Here is a 15,463-nt window from a genome sequence, read left to right on the forward strand (position 1 = left end):
ATTATCAGGCACCTGACCGATAGCGTGCTGATTCATCACGTTATTTACGTCTACATTATTTTGAATGATACCATTTGTAGCATGCGATGGATTTTGATAATTTTGGCCTACGTTTTGTTCGTTAAAATTTGCACCTTGATTACTATTAAACACATTATTTTTATAATATTGCTGACTTTTTTGGTTAGGCCTATTTTTATACCTATCATTCCACTTTGGTTGTGTATAGCCATTATTACTATTAAAATGATTTGGAGGGTTATATGTATTTTTTCGATGGAAGTGTTTATTAGGATCTATATATTGATTCGGTCTAATTTCATTATTTGTGTTGTAATTATTATTTGGATAAAAAGTATTATTTGGGTGATAATTTTGATTATTAACAAAATTGTTTGGAATAAATGAATCATTTGCATTATACATTTGATTATTAAAATTGTTGTTTGGATTAAATCAATTATTTGAATTCTGTTTTTGATTACTATAACCATTATTGTTATTATTCCATGGGTCGTAATTGCACATATTATTATTGAATGCATTGTTTGGATTATTTTGAAGATTGTAATATGGGCTAGGACTATTCACATGCATATTATTATTAAATTTCTTTTTCTGGTTAAAATTTCTATTACCATTGTTAATATTATTTAATTTAGATTTTAAAAATTCATTTTCTTTCCTAAGAGTGTCAATATCTACAGAACTTATATTTTGAAAATCTGTGTGCATCAATTTCGAATTTTCTATTTTCTTTAAATTAATTTCCAAGTTGTCTAAAGTGTCATTATTCATAATAGTTACGGTGTTATAATATTCTGGTGTTAGTGCCTCTAATATTATATCGATTTTCTCGGTCTCAGGAATGGTGAAATTTGTTTGACTGATTAAGTATAAAGTATCTGCTAAGAACTCCGATATTGTTTCTGTCGATTTTAATTTTTTATTTCGTAACTTGTTTCTTAACATACGATTCCTAGCCGGCGATGCAAATTTTTCCTTAAATATTTGTTCTATTTCATCAAAAGTCGGATTTAAGTTATTAATTTGTAATATCTTGTATAATTTATAAGCGGAATGTTTTAAATATAATGGCAAGTAAGTTGATTTTATTTGCGGAGACCACTCATTAGCAGTAGCTACCACGTTAAAGTACTCGAAAAATTCTAAAACGCATTCATCGCCCGAACCGTTGAAAATATTAGGTACAAATTGTTGAGGTCTTGCCATTTTATTTTTCGTGTTTAATTTAATTATATTATCAATTTTTGAACTCGCGTCCAATTTATTATTTTGATTTACCTCTACAGATTCAAATTTTAAATTATTCGGTTGCTCAGTATTTTTAATTGGTGAAAGTGATTGGTCTATTAAGAGATTTTGTAACTGTTGGGCCACGTCTTTAGGTCCAACCGTATCGGTACCCTTATTTTCTAACTCTACCTGTGAGCCTGGTTCGCTAATATTTTTTTCACAATGATTTTTCTGGCTATTATTGAAATCTAATGATAACTTATTTTCAGTAAAGGTAAGATCTGCAGTACTATCGTTATAATTATCTTTATCTTCAGTATCAAGAAGTCCAACTCTAAAAGTTTTTATTGCTGATTTCGCGAGATCCCTTAAGTGTAAGAGGGTTGACGATTCTTCACAATGTATGTTACAAAATTTTAAAAAACCGACTACTTCAGATTTATCTAACAAAAGTATCCACGATACCGTTTTCTGAGATATTATGAATTCAAATTTTTTTTCTATTGGTGTTAGTGCATTAAATTCATCTTTACTTAAACATTCGACTTCGTATAATGTGCAAAGCGTAAATTTTTTAACTAACTTAGCCGATAAAGGTATCTTTCCAAATTTCGAATTTTCAAAAAAATCTCCTAAATTATTCTCATCAATTTGTCGTAATATGCCGATCAATTCTGTTGCATTTATTTCTGAATCGAAGTGTTCATTTAAAAATAAAATATTTAATTTTGTTACTTTAGCAATCTGATTATTAGTATTTCGTTTAATATAAAATTTGACATCCATTAAGAATTATTAGGCCAATAACTTCACATAAGATTCACATGACACCCAACAATAATATCACAACACAAGGGGTGTACCTTAGAATCGAAATTTTTCTCGAGAAAAAACAAAATATAATTTCCAAAAAAAAATCGGGACTCCAGGGACGGGCGCCTCCACCAACTGTAACGTCTCCTCTTCACCTGGGCTCATACCCGTTCCGGTGTCGTTCTGTTTATATTAATGAGGTCTCGGAGACTCGACCTCGGTGTGTGATATTATTACTAGGGATCAGGGTTACCTTATGTGAAGCAAGTACTCAACGTAATGTATATATATATATATCTGTTATTGATGTATTATTATTATTTACTACAAGTTACAATATTGAAATATACTTATAAATTAAACTCCGGGCTACCGATCGGGCCATGGTGTGTCGTGGGTGCCGATGTCCAAATGTGGGTTGAGCTGGTCGTCCGCAGGTCCTCTTCAGGTCGTTGTCAGTCCTCGAGTTCCTCTATCGACCACCGACTATCACTCCTCATTCTTGACCATCCAACTATCAACCGCCGACTCTATTCTATCGACTACTTCACTGTAGTCTCTATCATAACTGACCCCCGCCAGGCGTACAGGTCGGTTATTTACACGATGTGAGCTAAACATCGCGTCAGCATAATATATATTTCATACATATATACACATTTGTCATTACTAACACTCAGCATATTAGCCGTGCTCAACGTAGGGAGTAATGTACGATGTCGATGACGATAATCGTTACACTATATAATATATATACTAAAATATATACTCTATACATACTATAGTATATACCTATATATACTAAAGTATATACTCTATACATACTATAGTATATACTTATATATACTAAAGTATATACTCTATACATACTATAGTATATACCTATATATACTAAAGTATATACTCTATACAAACTATAGTATATACCTATATATACTAAAGTATATACTCTATACATACTATAGTATATACCTATACATACTAAAGTATATACTCTATACATACTATAGTATATACCTATATATACTAAAGTATATACTCTATACATACTATAGTATATACCTGTATATATTAAAGTATATACTCTATACATACTATAGTATATACTGTGGTATCACCCGTATTAGACAATACGCGGTAAACCAACTATCGCCTTACCCTCGTATTCTCTAGTTAATGACACTCTCTAAAGTTAATTAGAATGGCACTATTAACTCGTTGAGGTACGATGGTAGGCGCTTGTCAATTCTTAGTTCGTTCCTATCTAGTTGAAATGACTCAAAGATTACATATACCTTGGCACTATTCAGTTTAATAAAACTTCATTGACACATAGTACGTATATCCCGGCGCTGTTCCTATAAAAGGTAAGAACGTAAGAATGACTAAAATAATGTTTAACTCGGGTTTTCAGGTCGGAAACACTTTTATTGTATTTAAACAAACATTAATAAAACACTTAGCAAATTCAGATCGCCTAGCCCGTACTACGATCGGCGTTTCACACGCACGTCGTAGCTACGTCCTCGCCGAATCACTCAGCGACAACGGGGGGCCGTGCCTGCGCGTACGGCGGTGTTATATAGAAAATATTATTGTCGCCTCAGCACATTATTGCTTCACTGGCCTGACCTATGTCAATAATTTACAATTTGAAATATTCCCACCTATATTACATATATATAAAATAATATTATTTTGACGACTGTCTGCAATATACGACAGTCCCCGTTGTTTTTTGGAAAAAATGCCCTCATTTTTTTAATGCTATTGCTACATAAAAATGTCTTATTACAAAATTAAATACTAAACTTATATAATTACTAGGTTACTGTCTCAGCCTATTCGCGTCGTTGACTATAAAATTATGCTTAAATGTTAATTTAATCTTACTATTTAATAATTAATTATATAATGCGTGCCTAAAAAAAAAAAAAATAAATATGAATATAAGGTTATAAAAATGTATTGATTGGTCCTTTTGTGGAAAAATGTTTTCTTAGAGATTGTTCACAGTTTGAAGTATAATATTTTTATTTCGACAAATAGCAATAAATTTTCGTTGTTTTTCTATGGTATTTCATTCTTTGATTCTGTGGTAGTTAATTCTTCTTCTCTTCTTGTATTTCATAAGGTAAGTATTTGAATATTATCTTGCTTATTTTCGTTTTGTCGAATTTGATTTGTAATTTTTATTCTTATATCTATATTTCTGCTTTTCAAATTTCTGTTTGGACTGTGTCTTTTTCGTGTCTTCGTATGGGACAATTTTATTTGCTGTTGTTTCTATAATTTTTGGTTTAATGCTTATTGTCTACTTTGAAAATATTATATTCGCCCTTTGTCTCAGAAGATTTTTGCTACTCGTTGACTCGTGAATTTTTGATTATGCTGAAAATACATTCTATTCTTTTGTTTTTTTTACTTTTGTAACATGTTTTTAATATTTTATTATTTTTCCTTAAATGTAATTTGTTTTATTATAATATTACAATAGTTTAGTTAGTATAAAATCTGCTAATGTCTTGCTATTGATTTTACTAATCTGGTGCTAAATTACATATTTGTTCTTAAAAGGGGTATTATATATAAAATTCTGGAGGAATATTAAAGGTAGAAATATTAAATTTTTAAGGTAGTTAAATTAAATTTATTCGTTGATTTAAAATCATTATATAATGCAAACATATATATATATATTATATAACCTTAACGTGGGTGACAGCCGGCTCGAGAAGTTGACTTAAAGTGGTAGTGTACACTGTGTACAGTGGATTGGCCTTTCGGCCATCGGTGGCCCATGGCGGTGTCCTCATCATATAGTCGTACACAACAACCGAAATGAAAATCCAGTGTCGTGAAAACGGTTAAAAGATGATACCAAACACGAGGTTAGTGTGGTTGCGTGAAAATTTTTCGTCGTGGACAGTGTTGCAATTTGCATGTCCGGGACGTAATGGAGAATGATGGTTGATGATGAATCCGTAGAAATTGAATGAAAGAACGTTGGCGGCCGGAGCGGTCTGCTGGTCTCCGACGGTGGCTTGTTGAGTGGTAGGTAAAAGGTATTACATGTTATAAAATCTTGAGGAAAGTTAAATTTGTACAGTTATATTAAATCTTGTGTTTTTGTTTAGAGTAATATTCAGAAAAATTATTCAAGGGACTTGATAAAATTTATAAGATTTTCGAAACCTTCCTGGATTTTTTTATCAATGTTTAAGGAATTTTTCTTATTCTGTCTACGTTGTTGGTGTCTGTTTTTGGGATTCTCCCCGTTCTCAATTTTTTTTATGTTTCCTTTTGTCTTTCTTATTGCTTTTTGTATTTTTTCTATTTTTATTTTCAGTGTGAGTTTTTTGGTGTCGTTCATCTGTAAATATATATGAATATTACGTGTAAGGTTATGTGTGTGTTGTTCTCCTTTTATATGTATATAGTTAATTAGGGCTGACTACGCGTTTTTTCTTTTTTTTTTATATAATATGTTGGTCTTTTTGTGTCAGCTATAATTCGAGCGTTGTTGTTTTGTTAATAATTATGATGAAAAATAATTTTATTGTCTTGCCGGAATCGGCGGGGGTTTTAGTAAGTCTATTTTTATTAGGACGGGAAATAATTTGTATGCTAAAAATCCTATTGCTATGGTTAGTGTTGTTAACCATACTAAGTATATTATATCGCCTAGAAAGTCATTTATTAAAGGTTGTGGCATTTTTTCTAGGATAACCTTCTTAAAATATTCTTCAGGATCTTTTAATTGTCTAGTTATGTGATAGTTTGGGATTTATTTGGCCCAGTTTTCATTTAGTATTTCGCTTAGATTTGAGAAGTATATATTTTGATCTTTTTGTGCCTCGTGAACGATGTTTAAAGATTTTATGTTGGTCCAGGACGTAGGTAATATTCTTTGTATGGTAAATTTGTTTAGGTTGCTTAGTTCGCATGGAAACATTTTAGGAATTAGTATTTTCCCGTTTCTTAACAGTTCATGGTTGCAGGGTAAGGTAATTTTTATTAGGCCTGGGTGTGTGTAGTTTATTTTTAGTTTCTGTGTTTCGGAGTATTCGTTTTTTCTTGATTTCCTTATCATTAGTATCGGCTGGGGGTTTGTAATCGCAAAGGTGTTAACTCCAATTTGTTTAATTATTACTTCTTCATTTTCCTGTTGTTTGACACATTGAAAGTAACAGAACTTATTTATTTGATTTAAGGGTAGATTTTTGAACATTACTTCTACACATTTCGGTGTTAACGTGATATCTGAAGTGAATTTTGGGATGTAGCATAAGTCTGTTATCGGGGGGTCGCAGTGCTGCAGCCCCATACCTGAAACTATTCTATGGTCGTCATTTTCGGTATTTACTGCTACATACGTTTTCTCCGAAAATATTAGGCAAATAGAATCTTGAAATTTAAAATGTGCCGGGATATATTGAAATAGCTTCCAATTGGTCGATTTCTCTTTAATTGGTATTTTTAATTTAATTAAGATTTTTGATTTCGAAAATTGGCATTCAACTATTGGTAGGTTATAATATGAATAAATATTTTCTAATTTTATTACTAATTCGTATCCGTCTTCCATTAATAATTTTGACAGTTTATTTAGGTCGTAGAATAATACTTCGGTACTGATTACCCGTGGCGGTATTTTGCCTAGCTTGCAGTGTAGCTGTGTACTGGAGTCTCTCTCGTAATTAATAAATTTTACTAAGCTGGTTGCCATGTTGAACATTATTTCTTGTGTGCCCTGTATTAGGTTATCATAGTTGTTTTTTTCTAACATCATGTTGTCTTTTTCTTCCTTAACAAAGTTTTTAAAGTTATTTTTTAATAATTCTATTCTGTTTCCCATGGTCATTGTGTAATTATTTAGTTGTGAGGTTATTTGTGATAGGTCCTTGTGATCTGAGACAAAAATGTCTTTAAGTTTGTCTGCCTGTTCGGCTAATCTTTCTTCATTATTATAAAAATTTTTAATTTGTTTATCCATTGCTACATTGCAGCAGAAGTTATAGAAATCTCCTATGAATTGTATTCCTCGTTTCGATCTCTTCTTAGAATCGAAGGTGTTTCTATTTTCTAGAAATTCCATTGTTTTAATGTCGTTATCGTTGATGTTTTTATTTAGATTATTTAATAGCGTAATTGATTGCTGTACGATGTTACAGTAATTATTATGATTTTTTTTGTTTTTGCAGTATTTTTCTATTTCCAAAGTTTCCCCGAAATTGTTTATATTGTCTTTTACCGTGCTTTGCGTGTATATAAGTGGTATACTTTTATCGTACATTATGGTTTCCTTGATTTCGTTGAAAAATGCCCCAGGTGATACAGTAATTTTTGTGTCTTCTCCCGTTCCTGTTGCTCCTCTTATTTTTGTAGTTGATAACAATAGTAATAGTATCAGCATCTGTACGGGCCGGGAGCCTATGACGATAATACGCGCACCCCGGACACCTTATAATCGCTCACCACTAACACCTAGGTCTTAAATATGCGAGCACTAGCTGGGTGTGTAATGGTGTAATAGTTCGAACAGCAGTGGTCGGGATCGCCGGGCAAATACTGTCGAACTACGTAATGCGTGTAGTGTAATTATGTGTATTATCTGTGTGTTAAGTGTGTATATATGTGGGTGTGTTTATAATAATTAATAATAAGGAAAAATGGTAACACAGTTGCTGGTATAAATGAGTTGCTGTATAATACAATAATAATAATAAATAACAAATAATAAATAAGGCAATAAATCACAGCAACACAATAATGGTGTAAAAAAATATAATATAATGAATCGCAGCCCTTATGGCTAAACGAGATACATGTATGCTATTATGGCCATTCTCACCCAAAACAGAATAAATTATATAAATTAGCCCTTCTGGCTCAACAGAGTTAAGGTTTAATATTATGTGCAGCTATGTGAGCTGTAGGTATATAAATTCGTTAAATAATATTACAATAATATGTAGTCCTTATGACAAATCAGAATAATGATAAATTAATAATACTATGCGGCCCTTCTGGTACAACAAATAATAATTATAATACGAAATGGGTAATAGTAAAAATAATAATAGTAATAAGAATAACTCACAATTTGTGGAGCGCAGACTGGCCAGCTGGTCTCATACTTCTGCTATAACAATAATGTATAAAAAAAGACAACACTGGCGATACGCACCGGGTAATGATAATAATAATAATAATAATAATATAACAAGAATTTTATATAATAATTCGTGGCGATTCGCGCCCACGATACAATACTATTTACTATTAAATAGCCGGCGATTCGCGCACACTCAATATATTATAATAATATGGCAATTTGCGCCGCGGAACTTAAAGTAAATTGAATTACAATATGTATAATAAATGGCCCTTATGGCGCACAATAATAAGATTATAATTAAATACTTGGCTATTCGAGCCTGCAACAAAAATCTGTAAATAACAATACTTTACCGTTTTAGTATAAAAAATATTATAATATTGCGGTACAAAAATGCATGCGTGGATACTGCTGCGAGAACGTTCGGTACGAGACAAAAATCGCGGCGGCCGTGTTAAATAATATTCGCGGAGCCAGCTCGGCGAAGTGCGATAACGCGGTGATAATAAAAATAATTATGTATAATAATACTGTAGGTACAATTACATAATAATTCACTGGACACGTTTGAATAATATATACAAAAATAAAACAATGATTACAGCGGTGATTGTGTGTGTGTGTGTGTGACCAGCTGTTCCCCCGTGGCCGATATCTTATTTCTGTTATGTTGCGGCGGCAACATTCTCCCCCGCGTTAAAAATTTATTTTTCAACTACCTCTTCGTCTGCATCTATATTTATGTCCTTGTCTGTTGGTAGTCGGCATAGTTTGACTGTCGGACGCTTCAATTCTGCCCCGGATCCGAGGCGCATTGTTACTACTCTTATGATCCCGTCATTACCAGGATGCACGTTAACTACTCTTCCCAGTTTCCATTTTGTGGGTGGTGTGTTTTCATCCCTTATAATAGCAATATCACCAATTTTTAATGGAGTTTTATTACTACTCCATTTTCCTCTAATTTGTAACTGAGGTAAATATTCGCTAGACCATCTTCGCCAAAAATGTTGCATTAACGCCTGTACATATTTCCATCTTTTAAGACTATTCAATGGTTCCTGTCTCAGGTCGACCTCAGGAGGTAACGAGATAGGACTGCCTACAAGGAAATGAGCTGGGGTTAGTACCTCTAAGTCAGATGGGTCGCTGCTCATTGGGGTCAGCGGTCGTGAGTTAAGGCAAGCTTCTATCTGGCACAATAGTGTTGATAATTCACCAATAGTTAGCTTGGCATCACTCATCATACGGGTTAAATGGTGTTTTGCACTTTTAACCGCACTCTCCCATAGGCCACCGAAATGTGGTGCTGATGGTGGGTTAAATCTCCATTCAATACCTCTCTGGGCTATCTGTGGATGAGCAGCCTTTACATGCATGTACAGCTCTCTTCTTGCTCCAACGAAATTTGTACCGTTATCGCTAAATATTGTTGAACATAAGCCTCTACGCGCCGTGAATCGACGCAACGATGCCAGGAAGGCTTGGCTCGATAGATCTTCCACCATCTCCAAATGAACTGCTCTTGTGGTAAAACATACGAAAACGGCTATCCAGGCCTTCACGCCTATCACTCGCCTTATACCGCTTCTTATGATGATTGGTCCAGCAAAATCGACCCCAGTAACAGCGAACGGTCGTGCGACTTGGACCCTTTCCTTGGGTAATGGAGCCATCAAGGGAGCATTAAATGTTGGTTTGGCTCGGGTGTATTTTACGCAACGTGATACCACGGAACGAGCCATCACTCGACTTCTTAACGGCCAGTACCTTCGTCTCACCTCAGCAAGCAAAGCTTGAGGCCCACAATGTAATTGCTCTAAATGTATTTGTTCAAATATTAACCGAGTCACCTTATGATTTGCGGGCAACACGATCGGGTGCCTTTGTAACATTGACAACCCAGAATTGTTCAAACGTCCACCAACCAAGATTAGTCCTTCCTTTATAAATGGACGTAGGGACTTCAGTTTACTTTTTAGGTTCAACTCCCCTTGAGATTCCAGAGATCGTAACTCATCAAGGAAACATTCGGCTTGGACTTGTTTCAGTATACATACTTCGGCCGCTTGCAGTTCTCTTACAGACAAATAAACTTCACTTGGTACCCCTCTTGTTCTCAAATATTCTACAAATCTTTTTAACCAAGCTGTTGCTCTCTTCAGTCGTGACCAGGAGGAGTAATGTTGGACCAACTCTTGATTAGATTGAACTCCAACTAATGCAAATTGTATTGTGCGTTGCTCAGGTATTTCTTCTTCCTTCAATATATTTCTTGGGACCTTTTCCCACAACTCGTCTGATATGCCTAACCAATCAGGTCCATCCCACCAAAGTTTAGAAGCACTTATCTCCGTTACATTAGTACCTCGAGATATCATATCAGCAGGGTTCTTATCTGTTCTTACATAATTCCATTGCGATGCATTTGTAAGCTCTAAGATCTGATTAACGCGATTGCTGACGTACACCTTTAATCGATTGGATTGTGCATTTAACCAACTAAGAACTACAGTGGAATCTGTCCACAAATGACACTTATGACGATCAATTTCCCAAGCATCCGTTAGCTTTTGGAGTAATTGTGCTAATACCAAGGCACCATTCAGTTCAAGACGAGGAATTGTTGAACCCTTTATTGGCGCTACACGACTCCTAGCACACAGCAGTCGAACCTGCCACGTATTTTCAGAACAGTGCGATCGTACATATATGCAAGCCCCATAGGCTTCTTGCGACGCATCACAGAATCCGTGTATTTGGAATTCATTTGGTTTTGGTAGAACCTTTCTTGGGATGGATATATTTTGCAGTTTCTCTAAATCCTTATGGAATGACATCCACCGATCATGAATGTCTGAAGACAAGGGACTATCCCAATCAATTTTCAAAGCCCATACCTGCTGTAAAAATATCTTTCCCTTTACGAGTATTGGGGCTATAAAACCTATGGGGTCAAACACCTTGTTCAAATCGGATAGCAGTGTTCTTTTGGTCAATTTTGATCGTGCTGGAGTTGGTATGACATTGAACCTGAACTCATCAAGTACTGGGTTCCAACATAAGCCGAGAGACTTGACCATTTCTTCATCTCCTAATTCCAAGGTGAATAAGGGGTCCCTGACATTTTTACCAATATGTCCCAAGACGTAAGAGGAATTCGAACACAACTTTCTTAGAGGTAATTTTGCTGAGGCTAGAATTGACGTTATCTCTTGGTGCAATTGAATACATTCAGCTTCGGTTTCACCTCCCGTCATAAGATCATCCATATAAAAATCCTTCGTTATCGCGTCCGCAGCTCTAGGAAAATGTTCGTACGCTTGTTGTGCCAACGTTACCAAACACTGCGTTGTCATGAACGAGGCTGGTTTTGTACCATAAGTTACGGTGACCAATCGATAGGTCCGCAAAGCTTCACTAGGATTATTTCGCCAGAAAATCCGTTGGAGATCCCAGTCTTGTTCTGCCACAGCTACTTGTCGGAACATCTTCTCAATGTCAGACGAAATCACATATTGATATTTTCTAAAACGCGTAAGAATTGAGAATATGTCCTCCTGCATCTTTGGGCCTCGCATCAATACGTCGTTGAGTGACAACCCTGAAGAAGTTCTCGCTGAGGCGTCAAAAACGATTCGAATTTTAGTTGTTAAACTTGAGCTCTTGAATACTGCATGGTGTGGTAAGTAGCATGATCGCTTAGGAATATTCGATTCCTTCACAACTTCTTGCATATGGCCCATCTCCAGATAATCTTTCATGAACTTCGTGTACTCAATTCGCAAGTCTGCATCTTGCTGTAGTTTTCTCTCCATACTGAGAAACCTAGATGTAGCTGAGTTGACACTCTGACCTAAATTAGTTAGGTCTGTTTTGACGGGTAATTGCAGCACGAAACGACCTTCCTCATTTCGTCTAAATGTGGACTGAAAATGTTCGAGCGCATGGTTTTCTTCGATAAAACACTGGTTTGCCTTTGATTGTTTGTCGTACAAAACATCCTCGTGGCCGAGAATTGCCTTAGATTCCTTTTCCAACGACCTGCCAACACTTAGCAGACATGTGTGGCTCAACTCACCTGTGACTATCCAACCCAACTTGCTGTCCTGCAGATATAACATCTTCACATCCAGCTGTATACGACTTGGCTGCAATATGTCAAAGAATGCACCACCTCCAATCAATAAATCGATTTGTTTGGAATCACAGAAATGAGGGTCAGCTAGCTGTGGTAATAGCTCACTTGGAATTGTCCAGCCTTCCACTGGAGGACGAACAGGTTGTAGTTGTGACATGATAACAGGTAAGGTATGACAAAATAAGTTGAAACTCGATGAACCAAATCTGGATTCAACATGTACATCAACATAGGTACTAGACTGGAGTGTGTTTGCTCCTATGCCACTAACTGGAATCAACGACCTTGCAGCTGGTAATTGTAGTTGTTTTGCTAGTCCCTTGGATATGAAGTTAACCTGCGAACCACTATCTAGTATGGCATGGCATTTCCTACGCACGCCTTGATGGTCCCTTACTAGAACTACTGCTGTTGACAAGAATACGTGGCCATGTCCTTGATGAACTAGTAATACCTTTTTTGAGCCAGTTTGGTTCGAAGACGAAGCTACACCTTCTTCATGCGTGTCCTCGTCACTCACAGATTTCGAAGATTCCCCTTTTCTTTCATAATGAAGTAAAGTATTGTGCTTCCCCTTGCAGACAAAACAATTATATCTTGATCTGCATTTGTCAGCTGCATGTGCTGGATGAAGACAGTTGAAACATAGCTTAGTTTCACGTACAAAATTAATTCGATCTCCGACTGAAAGGTTCTTAAAACTGCTACATGTATACAACCTGTGCATGCTTGTGCAGTATGCGCATTTTTCTTTTACTTCGGATGCTGCTACAAGAGCACCTCTTGAGTGGGCTCCGAACTTCTTATTACTCACTGATCGGGTGAGTTGAGCTTCCTTCAATTGATTTTGTTTTGAATACCATGTGCCCGAATTATTTGGAATAACCTTAGATCCCCCTTGATTTAAACTTACTGCCTCTGAACCTTCTAACGCCACACACCGGCTAGCCAGAAACGATTCGAGGTCCGAGTACTTGGGTAAATCAGTGTTTCTCAGATGTAGTTGCCATCCGTGCCCGGTGCTTCTGTCAAGACGTCCTGTAACTATAGTGATTAACCACGCATCCCAGTGTTCGATTGGTTGGTCAAGCGCGCTCAGTGCGGCAACATGAGTGCTTACATGCGAATAAAGTTCTTGCAGCGCTGATGCTGATGGTTCTTCAATTCTTGTACATTCAAGAAGCGATCGTATGTGTGACTGAATTACAAGACTAGGGTTGTCGTATCGTTGCTTAAGCCTTTCAACAACTACCGAATAGTTGCCGTCGTTGATAGGAATAGGACGCACCAAGTCTAATGCTTGCCCTTGTAAACACGAACGCAAATAATAAAACTTCTGAGCATCTGAATATTCATTTCCTTCATGTACTATAACACGGAAAATATCGAAGAATGAAGACCATTCTTGTATGTTTCCATCGAACGATGGCAGTGGTATTGGTGGCAGCTGATTCCGATGTCCTGAACTGCTGAAAATGTGCGAAGCATTGTGAACAGAAGTGTTTGATGCCTTATCTGCCTTGATAATTTCTTGCATCTGTGATCTTATCATAAAATATAGTTCTTCAAACTTATTCCTCTCGGTTTCAGCTTCTACAGTATCTTCAATAGTAATCAATTCGATTTGAGACTGAATATCATCAAACTTCCTGTTTATTTGTGGCAGCTCCTCCTGCCTGAACTCGAGTAATGAGACTGCTTGCTCACCGATAACGAAATTTGAAACAAAGGTTTGGGCACGTGTGAGGGCTGCTTTGACAACACCTCGTTTCCTTCTTAGCTCTGCTAACAATTTTATTTCCTCTTCGCTGTACATCGTTTAATCCTTACAAGAAATATTGGCACAAATGAAGGATCACAAATCAAGGTCGAATGTGACCGATACAACGAGGTAAAATTGATTTGTCAAGAGTTGAAATTTCAATTTCGATACAAATTGATTAAATATTATAATTAAATAACAATAATTAAAATGGCAATATTAGCTTGATTTTAAATTATCAATCAGACTATTATCAACTGACGTAGACAGATATTAATCACAAAATGAAAATGTAAGCAATAATATCAATACGACGGAAGATAATAAGAAATAATTAATTCTAAAATGAATTAATATAACAATATCCGTAATCTAAGAAAATAATATTATAAATCACGTCGAGGTCACCAAAATGTACGGGCCGGGAGCCTATGACGATAATACGCGCGCCCCGGACACCTTATAATCGCTCACCACTAACACCTAGGTCTTAAATATGCGAGCACTAGCTGGGTGTGTAATGGTGTAATAGTTCGAACAGCAGTGGTCGGGATCGCCGGGCAAATACTGTCGAACTACGTAATGCGTGTAGTGTAATTATGTGTATTATCTGTGTGTTAAGTGTGTATATATGTGGGTGTGTTTATAATAATTAATAATAAGGAAAAATGGTAACACAGTTGCTGGTATAAATGAGTTGCTGTATAATACAATAATAATAATAAATAACAAATAATAAATAAGGCAATAAATCACAGCAACACAATAATGGTGTAAAAAAATATAATATAATGAATCGCAGCCCTTATGGCTAAACGAGATACATGTATGCTATTATGGCCATTCTCACCCAAAACAGAATAAATTATATAAATTAGCCCTTCTGGCTCAACAGAGTTAAGGTTTAATATTATGTGCAGCTATGTGAGCTGTAGGTATATAAATTCGTTAAATAATATTACAATAATATGTAGTCCTTATGACAAATCAGAATAATGATAAATTAATAATACTATGCGGCCCTTCTGGTACAACAAATAATAATTATAATACGAAATGGGTAATAGTAAAAATAATAATAGTAATAAGAATAACTCACAATTTGTGGAGCGCAGACTGGCCAGCTGGTCTCATACTTCTGCTATAACAATAATGTATAAAAAAAGACAACACTGGCGATACGCACCGGGTAATGATAATAATAATAATAATAATAATATAACAAGAATTTTATATAATAATTCGTGGCGATTCGCGCCCACGATACAATACTATTTACTATTAAATAGCCGGCGATTCGCGCACACTCAATATATTATAATAATATGGCAATTTGCGCCGCGGAACTTAAAGTAAATTGAATTACAAT

General features: G+C 35.5%; 1 protein-coding gene across 1 annotated transcript; it reads right to left on the reverse strand.

The window, feature by feature from the left end:
• Positions 1 to 8,895: 8,895 nt before the first annotated feature.
• Positions 8,896 to 14,148, reverse strand: LOC132945601 (uncharacterized). The gene has a single exon (XM_061015373.1). The coding sequence runs from the start codon at positions 14,146 to 14,148 to the stop codon at positions 8,896 to 8,898; it is 5,253 nt and encodes a 1,750-aa protein (XP_060871356.1).
• Positions 14,149 to 15,463: the final 1,315 nt, after the last annotated feature.

The sequence above is a fragment of the Metopolophium dirhodum genome, chromosome 5 (assembly GCF_019925205.1).
Source record: "Metopolophium dirhodum isolate CAU chromosome 5, ASM1992520v1, whole genome shotgun sequence".
Lineage (NCBI taxonomy): Eukaryota > Metazoa > Arthropoda > Insecta > Hemiptera > Aphididae > Metopolophium > Metopolophium dirhodum.

Excerpts from the sequence above, each read along its gene's own strand:
- LOC132945601 (XM_061015373.1), bottom strand. The coding sequence starts at position 14,148 with ATGTACAGCGAAGAGGAAATAAAATTGTTAGCAGAGCTAAGAAGGAAA.